Source organism: Curcuma longa, chromosome 10 (assembly GCF_044706935.1).
Source record: "Curcuma longa cultivar G26 ecotype Majalengka, Jawa Barat chromosome 10, ITB_CL_G26_1.1, whole genome shotgun sequence".
Classification (NCBI taxonomy): Eukaryota; Viridiplantae; Streptophyta; class Magnoliopsida; order Zingiberales; family Zingiberaceae; genus Curcuma; species Curcuma longa.
Window position 1 is genome coordinate 7,103,858 of NC_133870.1, and position 10,126 is coordinate 7,113,983.

At 34.7% G+C, this 10,126-nt stretch overlaps 1 protein-coding gene across 1 annotated transcript; it reads left to right on the forward strand.

Annotated features, from left to right (window-relative positions):
* The first annotated feature begins 1,072 nt into the window (after window positions 1-1,072).
* On the forward strand, window positions 1,073-9,774 carry LOC141835485 (uncharacterized). The gene is made up of 10 exons (XM_074722905.1): window positions 1,073-1,383; window positions 2,530-2,573; window positions 3,471-3,585; window positions 3,665-3,788; window positions 4,310-5,016; window positions 6,393-6,660; window positions 6,731-6,992; window positions 8,419-8,577; window positions 8,767-9,240; window positions 9,322-9,774. The coding sequence occupies exons 1-10, from the start codon at window positions 1,197-1,199 to the stop codon at window positions 9,604-9,606; spliced, it is 2,625 nt and encodes an 874-aa protein (XP_074579006.1). The 5' UTR covers window positions 1,073-1,196; the 3' UTR covers window positions 9,607-9,774.
* The last annotated feature ends 352 nt before the right edge of the window (window positions 9,775-10,126 follow it).

Consider the following 10,126-nt stretch of genomic DNA (forward strand, 5'->3'; position numbering starts at 1 on the left):
ATATTCCGCATAATCAGTACATTTTATTATAACATGGAAAGATTCATAACTACTCTAACTTGTATATTTTAACTTAATCAACATAAATAAATTATATTATAATTGTTATAATTTATAATTATTATAATTAGATATCTTATTTTTAATCAACATGACATTAATTGCTACACAGGAGAGTTAAATTATTATGCATAATGTGAAATTGCATAGTAGAAAAGTGAAATTAATTGTATAAGAGTTAAGTTATACGAAGAAGTGAAATTGTATAACAGAAGAGTGAAATTGTTATGCTTTAATTAACATAGATCAACATTATATTATAATAATTATAAATCATAATTCCTACAATATAGATCATTTATTTTTAATTAATATTAATTAATATTATATTATAATAATTACAAGATCATAATGGTTATAAATTATATAATTGTAACAGACACGAAATTATAACTATTATAATTATGTAACACTTATAGAACCACAACTACTATATTTATATAGTAGATATGAATCTGTAATTATTATAATAATGTAAAAGATTAAAAAATGAAAAATAAAATATGTAGAGGCAGGATAAAGTGTCATTTTGATAATAAATGAAAAAAATATATCCTTTGATAATTCTATTTTTTATCTTGATGAATTCCTTGCGTTGAATTATTTATTTTCTTAATAATCTAATCGATGCATAATTGCTTGAATTGAATAATTGATCCTATTTAATCAAACTACCTTTTATTAAGCTATAATGGTAAAACCAATTAGTGGAATAGTTTAAGGCAATGAATCTAGCAAAGAGGATAAGAGCTTGTGTATTGGGAGATGAGTTTGATAGTGATTACTATTGTAAATAAATTCATTAATTAAAAAATTATCTCAAATATACATTATCAAAATGTTTTAACCTCTACCTTAATGTGAATACACATTTTTAAAATTATTATTAAAAATAAAAGATATTCACACTATACATTTGATAAAAAATATTTGGAAAAATTATATATATATATTAAAATATTATTTAAGAAAGGAGGGTTTTGGGTGTGGCAGTGGGTGGAGAGGACTGAGGAGATGATATAAGAGGCTCACGCCCACGGCTGCGCTTCTCTTTCACTTTCGCTTTCCCTCCTCTTTGCGTTGCTTCAGAGCGAGAATAGGCACCAGGAAGAGCGCACCGACGAGGGAGACAAAGGATGAGTGCTGCCGGAGCCGGAACTGGAGGTAGGGTGAACGGGCAGGCGTCGACGATCCCGTCGGGGGCGAGGAAATTGGTGCAGAGTCTTAAGGAAATCGTCAACTGCTCCGAACCGGAGATCTATGCCATGTTGCGCGAGTGCAATATGGACCCTAATGAGACCGTCCAGCGCCTCCTATCCCAAGGTGCCCTTTCTCGCTGTCAATTTATTCTTCTAATTGCGAACGGGCTCTCACTAATTCTGTTGGTTTTCTTGGGAATTCTGTGTGGTTGTTTTTGGGATCAAGTCTTTCCTTTTTGATATAAGGGGGAAAAAGAATCAAGTCTTGCGGCTGAGTTTGATTAAAATGCGTAACATGGGTTGTTTTTCTGCTTTTGTTATGCTTGCTATACTAGTACTTGTTAGTCAAGGCAAGAGTTTGAGAAAAGGAAAGACTTTACTTCGAACTAGGAATAATCAGGCTGAAATTTCTGTTCGATTGTGATGCTCGTTCTAACTGCTGTGCTGTCGACGTACGTTTGGCCAACTGCTTTCAAAAAGAAAAAAAAATCTAGAATATGCATGTAGTTGACTATTTTCTATCTTAGGAGTATATTATCTCCTTGCTTAGAATGTTGAAAAGAGTAACTGGCACATGGAAGCGATGTACTGGAACAAAATTTGAAAAACTCCACTTGAGATCTAGTTTTCTTTGATTCCTTACAGACCTTCGTGGTCCTTGTTTTTCTGGTAATGGAGCTGTTACAACTGTTTTAACTGGTCCTGAACTAGCTCCTCAACAGGTGCTTCCATCTGCGTTTCAGCTATTCTTTTGAACTCATTTGACTACATGTTATCACCTTGTATTATTTTTGTTGGCTTTCAGTTATTTCACAGCTATATGGTGACAATATTTTGCATCATGTTAAGGTTCCTTGCTAAATAAGATCTTCCATAAGAGAAACTAAACTGTATCAGTGATAAGAATTATACTAGCCAATATCTTCCATAAGAGTTACACGTAGTATTTAAGTACTGGGAGTACTGGGTTTTGGGGGGAAAATATTATTTGAAAAAGATTTGCCAGAGCGTTACCATATTGAGTAAGCACAACATGTTATCTTTCACTTCTTGACTAAGATCTCATGCATGTTTTTTTCTGCTGGCCATTTGCAACATACAACCAGTTTAATTTGAATATCTTTTTTTTTTCTATTTATTGCTAATGACAATGGCAGGTTTAGTTCAGCAGTACATTGTCTGATGAAATGTTTATGTCATATGCTCACAATTATAGTTGATTTTAGCTTTTGCATAAATATCCTTCGATATGTGTTGATATGTGTTGCAGATACTTTTCAGGAGGTCAAAAGCAAGCGTGACAAGAAAAAGGAGGTTGGCTTATATTTTGTTTGTAAATTAATTATCACATGTCATGTTGTACTAACCTATACCTGCTATTGATCATTCTTTTTCAAGGATCATTAAATATTTAATGTTTCTTGTAGGTTCTCAAATTGATTTTAGATATACTGCCATCATTATTTTATTCCAGTACTCTTTCTCTGCGTTTTAGATATCTTGGATGGACATGATATTTTTGTAATTTTTTAAATATCTTAGAGATTTTATTAAATAATGAGATATTGGTGAACATATTATTATCAGGATACAAAGTGAGTGGTTGAAATGGTGAATGCCTTCTGAAATCCTGAATGTTCATTGCATACCATTCAGTCTAATATTGCACAGTGTGGAAATGATATGTGCAAAAGGTTAATGTAACAGAAACGAGGATGCTAAGATCATGCGTGAAATTATTAGAAGAAAATCCAATTTACTATACTACTATCTAGGAGCAATTAGACGTAACTCTAATAGCTAATAAAGAAAAAGAGAAAATACATTATTAAGACGGTATGAAAAAAGAATATTATTTATGATACGGTCTTCTATATAGTTCAATGGAGAGATCAAATTCATGTAGCCAACCCAAGTAGTCGGGGCAAAAATAGCTTGATGATAATGATGATGATGGTGATCACACTTTGTCCATGTTTCGCTGTCTAATTGTCCCATTGACTGTTGACTATACTTATGCACTGCGCTTGGCTCCTTTGCGAAGTATTCACAATTACTTTTAGAATTACTACTTTATAGGCTATCAGTTTACTATGGTAACTTTATGATTTGTGCTTGTTCCTAACTTATTTCTTAACTATTGTTTGATCTCCAAAGTTAAAACTTCATTGTTTGTCTGTTTTTTTTTTGTTATTCTATTTCACTCTTTAGGTTAGAGAGTTGCCGAAAACTAGATTTCAAACAGTCAACACCAATTCAGGTCAGGGATCTAAGGGTAGTAGTGATCGTAGGGGCCATAATACATCTTCTCAGTCCAGTTTGATTGGTATGATTTAACAGTTTAACCTTTTTTTATGATGCTATTTTTTCTTTCATTTATCTTTTTCTCTCACACGTTTCTATAGAATACGGAGCTGGTAAAAGTAAACCTATGCACAAGAAACAAAATGGTACTACTGTTGCTGCTGTCTTGTCAATTGTGGAATCGGCAACAACAATAAATCCTACAAAAAGACCAACAGTCGAAAGGTGATTTCTTCCTTAATATTCAGGAATAAAATTAACACATTGCATAAGGAGGTAAAAACTTTGATTCATTTAACCAAGATCAGGGTCTGAATCTCTTATTTTATTATTATTCATAAAATATTGTAGTATTCCTTGTTTGATGACATTGGAGTAAATAGATCCTATAATTTTTAGATTATGTTGTTCTTTTTTCCCTTTAAAAAAATTATTTTTTGGAAGACACATGCTTAGCTTGGTTGCTATTAAGAGGATTCTCCTCCCTGATTTGTTCCTCTTACATCTTTTAATCTATCATTTTTTTCCTGGTTACATACAAAACATTTATTGCATCCTATCTGTTTATCAAGGTCCCATAATAGCAATTAGGTATAGTCTGTTAATGATAGCTAAATGATTTTACTGTAGAAGTGTACACTGAGAATATGATTTCCTGGATCTTATTCTTGCCCTAATGTTACTGAAGCAATGATTTAACTTTGTGGGGCTTCAGTGATCTTATTGGCAGCTTTACTTTCTTGCAGCAGTTTTGCTCCCATAGAAGATACAATGCAGAAAACAAACATTGCTGATGGAATTTCTACACCTTTGCAATTTTCATCTAGTTTTCAAAACGGTTGGTTGGGGAAGCCAGGACATGTTTCTATGGCTGATATTGTCAAGAGGGGCAGACCTGACAGGAAACATCCTACTGTGCCTGTTGTTGCAAGTGTAAATTCCTACAGGTCACACAATGCAGCAATAACAAACGTGTCAAACCACAATGCAGAACAATCCTTTGCTACAGCTCTAACATCAGAATCAGAAGAAAAAGTAGACTCCTTTCAAGAAACTAATCATTTTTCAGATAAAAGCCACAGCATTGGAACTGCTGAACACCATCACATTTCCAATGACGGGTGGTCCCTAGTCGAAGAACAACCTGCAGAAAGTGTGTTAACTACTACAGAGATAACTGGTGATTCACTGGCTTATACTAACCCATCAGAACTTGCAGCACCTAATTTGATGGTTGTTGGTGCCGACTTGCAAATAGATATTTGTTCAGAAGATATCCAAGACCATGATGGAAGAGCAAGTGTTAAACCTCAGCCAATAGAATCCAGACCCACATCTGCATCAGAAAGGCAGTTAGATGTTGAAACGCCTGAAGATGCTTCCCATTTCGATGAGAGATTATTGAGTATGAATCCCTACCAATCTGAAGATCTTGAATTTGATTGCCACAAAGGTAAAAGTTAATTACTTAGGGTCCTTCTCTTTCCGGTCACATATCTTTTCTGTTTTAGGTTTGTTTAGAGAATGATATTATTGCTTTTACAGATAGAAATTGTGATTACTATAGAAATTGTAGCTGAAGGTGTGAACTAACTTAGTTGGTTGGGACTTTCAAAATGGTTGTCTATATCTTGGGTTTGGGACTTTCAAAATGGTTGTCTATATCTTGGGTTTGAATCCTATCTCCATCATTCGTTAGTAGGTTTTATATACTTTCCATTCAAATAAGTTTAGAAATCAAAAGACAGGATGTGCAGGTATCCATCGGCAATGCCAACTATTTGGGGCCAAATACATTGATCTCTATATTACTAGAAAAAAAACACATCATGGATAGAGTAAAAGGCAAATGTGCCAGTCTAAATCTAATAGACAACAAAAATTTCATAGGGGTTGGAAATGTAGACGATCTGTCATGAATTTCGAGAGGCTAACAATCCGCCATTGCTTCTGATTTGAAGGAATAGATATCGAGCAGATGGTAAACTAAGTCATATAACAAGATGTAGAGAACTAGAACAATTCAAGACGGATCTAGGAGACTATTTTGTTAATTCTTTTGAACTGATGTACAAGTGTTTGAGTTACAAGGACCAAAAAAGTTTACAACTTGTGAACAATTATTGCAATTTCAATTTTCAATTAATGCTTACCCAGACAGAAAAAGGTTAAGATGGCATGCACATCTAATGGACTTGTAGATCTATGTTGCACAAGATGATTAGAATAGTAGGGAAAGTGACAGTGAAACGCAACGTTATTAGATATTTAAATTACCTTTCGATTGAGTAATGTTATAATGTTAGGCAGAGCATAATGGTGGTGAAAGATGAAGAACTCAATCCATGGGACCAAAAAATTGGTCTGCAGCTACAACTTTACTGAGGTAGAAAATTTTGAATTTTGTATCTGCTCAAGTCATTTTACACATCCTCCCATATAATCATTTCATATGGTCTTTAGATTCAGTATCCAGTCAAAAATGTTTATCTCTTTACTATCTTTATTTATGATATTTCCTATTTTTTTGATTTATTAATCTAAATACTGTGCATCAAAATTCTGAAGTTGTATTTATTTCTAATAGAAAGTATATAGTCTACAGAATAATACTCGTTTTATTGAAGATCTCTTAAGCAATTTTGTTTCTGATAGGTAGAGCAGACTTGATGCTTGATTCATGCACTTGTATGTTTAACACGATCATTTTGTTTTCTTTCTGTTTCTGTGTTGAGAATCTCTTTCTGTTGCTAGGAATTTCTTTGGAAGTTAGCACACAATTGTTTACCTCTTGTACATACTGTTTTTCATGTCAAGCTTCTTTTACAGCTGAGGATGGTTTGGAGATTTCTTCAACTGCTGCAACACTAAGGCAATTAAGTGTACATGAGGAGGGGAACACAAAAACTAAGGCTGGCCCTGCATTAATAATTCCTGACCATCTCAGGGTTACAAATGCAGATTGTTCCCAACTAAGCTTTGGCAGTTTTGGAGCTGGTGCATTTTCTAGATCCTTTTCATCAAAGCCACCAGAAAGCAACTTGAAAGTGGCCCCAGCTGTAGATGATGATTATCGAATTGATGAGTCAAATTCGAGGTACTATTCATATTTTTGTCCCATTACTTGTCCTGTTTTAATTTTAATTTGTGACCATGTCTTTTGATAGAAATCATGAGTACTACAGCAATGAGCAGCTCAAGCCTACTCTCACTGAGAATGTAGCTTCCATAACTGGCACTGCTTCAGAAAATGTTGATGTGCCTCCAATTTCACAATCTGAAGGTTCATTGGATGCTACAAATGAGTATGGCTTTCCATCAGTTTCCAGTTATGAGGGGCCAAGCTCTACACAGCCAAATACTACAGCTCACACCTATCTGCATGGGAATTCACAAATACAAAATCTTTCACCTTTTTCAAGTCTAATGGTGGGCAAATATTCCTGGTTTTGCTTTACACTTAAGTTACTTTTTATTGTGAAGATGATTTACTCTGCTCATATTTTCTAAATGTTTAGTTGAAATAGATGGGTTGAATTTTCTGTCTGTAAATCTGTCCAATAAAAATCATTGTTTTGAAGAATCTTTTACAAGGGCAATACATATTGAACAAATATTTGAAATGGTAGTTTCTTAAGAGCAAGGTTTTAAATCTCAGTTTGGATACCAGTCTTGGTCCCAGTCTGAAACAGTAGCACATGAGCATTAACTCATATCAAACGAGTCAGCACCAATCTCATCATGCAGATATACATTTGTATGAATTTATAGTTTATATGTTCCTATAGACGTAATATCTTGATTCTTAACTCAGTCATGCTCTCAACTCTTAAAGATACTTATTTGTTTATATAATTTTATATTAAGATTATAGTGTTGGGCTTTGACAGTTTCTTGTTCTTGTTTATGCTTATCACATGTATACAATGCTCGATGTTATAATAATTACTGGTACTCAAATTTTGTATTATATTGTATCATCCATTTTATGCCATATATCGCTTGTATTGAACCCTATCACTTATATCTAGTGTCACAAGCATGCATTCTAGGCTTGATGTCATAATTATATTATTGGTTCTTAAAATTTACTATTGACATACTATTGTACAACTTGCTTGTATTGCCTAGTACAACATGAAATGTAAATCTATGCTTGTTCTCAGCTGTTGTATTTTCATCCAAGAAATGTTAAAATGGGGAGAAGAGTGCAATTTTTTACCAGCTATAGGGCTTGAGTATAAACAACTTACTGATTGTCAAGGATTCTTGAAAAAGAAAAATTAGAAATATATATTTTTTTCTTCTAGTTTGGTGAATAATTTTAAAGTTTCTGGGAGGGGCTACTACTGGAATTAGGGTAAGAGGAGATGTTGGCTGAGAGAACTAGCTCCAAACCACCTTTATATCTTGTTCATCATGGAGGAGGAATGTTTTTGCCTGGTGTAAGCTATTTTTAGACAGCGTGCCTTGAAATTAGAGCCAGACTTGGATAACCTTCTATTAGAGTTGTATGATATGAATTTCATAATCTAAATGATTTAGGAGCTGTACTGCAACTTTTGTGCAATTGCTTAACTTGTCAGCTGGAGATGTTTCGAGTAGTAAAATATTATTCTATATGGGAGTCTTGTTTGATGACTAGGCGATTAAAAGGCTATTAAAGCTGTATTATACACTGACTGTAATTTCTAGGGCTCTTCAAATTGGCTTGTATGTCAACTACTTCAAGTTCTGCTGATCGCATACTTTTCCATTGACATTTTTCATACCACCTGTGGTCGATGCATTGTGATTTGAATAATCTTTGTTTACCTGCTAGAAATATTTGTAGTTTAATGAAGCATTTTTGCAGCAACCCAATTCTTTACAAAACAACACATTAGCAGCAAGCTTTCCACATCTTCGAGACGTTGATCATCCTTTGTCTCCCTTGCTTGCAAACCAGCATGTATCGATGAGGTATGGCACTACAATGTCATCTATCGGTGGACCATCCTCTTCCATGCCCGAGGTAGTATATCTCACTTGGAATTTCTCATAGCTTTTTTGTTGCATCACTGTGAATCCATGAAACACACACCGCGCATGCGCGTATAGTTAATATATGTATGGAGGCAGAACTTTGTTAATTTTTTTCAAATCTAAGTTTTGATGTTGCAACTCCGTGATGGGTAACACAAGCTGCCTGTGCTTTGTGCAGGTCTTGAAACCCACAATGTTTCCGATTCCTCAATCTGATCCTGTATCCTTGCCTACGACCACTCTGCTAACAAGCCCTGCATTCCCTCAGGCCCTTCCTGTTCCGCATTACTCTCAGCCAGCTCTTCCATTAGCGCATTTTGCCAATCTGTTAAGCTATCCCATTCTACCACAGAGCTACTCATACTTGCCTTCCATGCAACAAACATTGTCTGCGGTCCGCCCATTCCATCAATCTGCTGCCTTACCTAATGGCGGCATGAAGTATTCGCAATTTCAATACAAAAGTAACTTGCCCACATCAAGCTTGCCCCAGGCTTCTGCCACATCTCATTATGGAGGGTTTGGAAGCTCATCTAGCATTCCCGGAGGCTTGAACCTCACCCACACAACTGCCTCTAATACGACGATAGGGATTCATGAAGCTCTGAGCCAGCAGTACAGAGAAGCGAGCCATTTCTTATCCCTTCAGCAGGTAACAATAATCTCCTTTTGCTATCCTCTTATAATTATAAAATTTTGAACCTATAGCATCTGAACTCATAATTCTTGTCAGCAAAATGAGGATCCCTCCATGTGGATCTATGGAGCTGGTTCGAGAACAACACCACCCCTTCCCCCAAGCACTCTCTACAATTATCAAGGTCAGAATCAGCAAAGTAGCTTTCATCAGGTTCAGCAGCCATCGCAGCTCGGCAGTTTCGGGTACTCGAGCATGTACCTCTCCCAAGGAGGCTCACAAAGAGAACATTTACAGAATCCTACCGAAGTGAATATCAATGTTTCTCAGACCACCACACAATCGCAGCCGGCAAGCCAATTCTGGCAACAAGGCTACTAAGCCATATCCCAAGTTTCAAAAAATTTTTAGAGTGCTCAAGAGATCGAGTGTGTGTTCTAACGGTTAGTGATGTTGATTCACTTAGATGGATTTTCCTTGTGAGACAACTTCTGCCGAAGAAGTGTGCAACATGGACTTTTATTTAACAAAAGCTGTTCCCTCTGGTTACTTGTTCACTTTGCTTTACTTCTGAAATATTAGTTTAATCTGTTTGATGAATATATTAGTAGCCCTTCTGACTCGGGCCGTGTATATTATATTATTACAACTGTCTATATATATATACAACCGTTGATATTTGATATCACATATGATATTATTATTTGTATAAATTTAAATTAATTAGTAATTAATGTCGGACAGAATAATGATTATTCTATAGATAGTTAATTTAAATTTGTATAAATAAGATATAGAATTTTATAAGTTAGGAATTTAAATGTTGGCAATTCTAATAAAAAAATTTAAAAAAAAGACACAGAAAATCACCATAGAGTTTAAAAATAATATTTTAATATCA

Excerpts from the sequence above, each read along its gene's own strand:
- LOC141835485 (XM_074722905.1), top strand. The coding sequence starts at position 1,197 with ATGAGTGCTGCCGGAGCCGGAACTGGAGGTAGGGTGAACGGGCAGGCG. Across the intron at positions 3,586-3,664 it reads TTCTCAGTCCAGTTTGATTG|AATACGGAGCTGGTAAAAGT; the intron begins GTATGATTTAAC and ends ACGTTTCTATAG. Across the intron at positions 6,993-8,418 it reads CACCTTTTTCAAGTCTAATG|CAACCCAATTCTTTACAAAA; the intron begins GTGGGCAAATAT and ends GCATTTTTGCAG.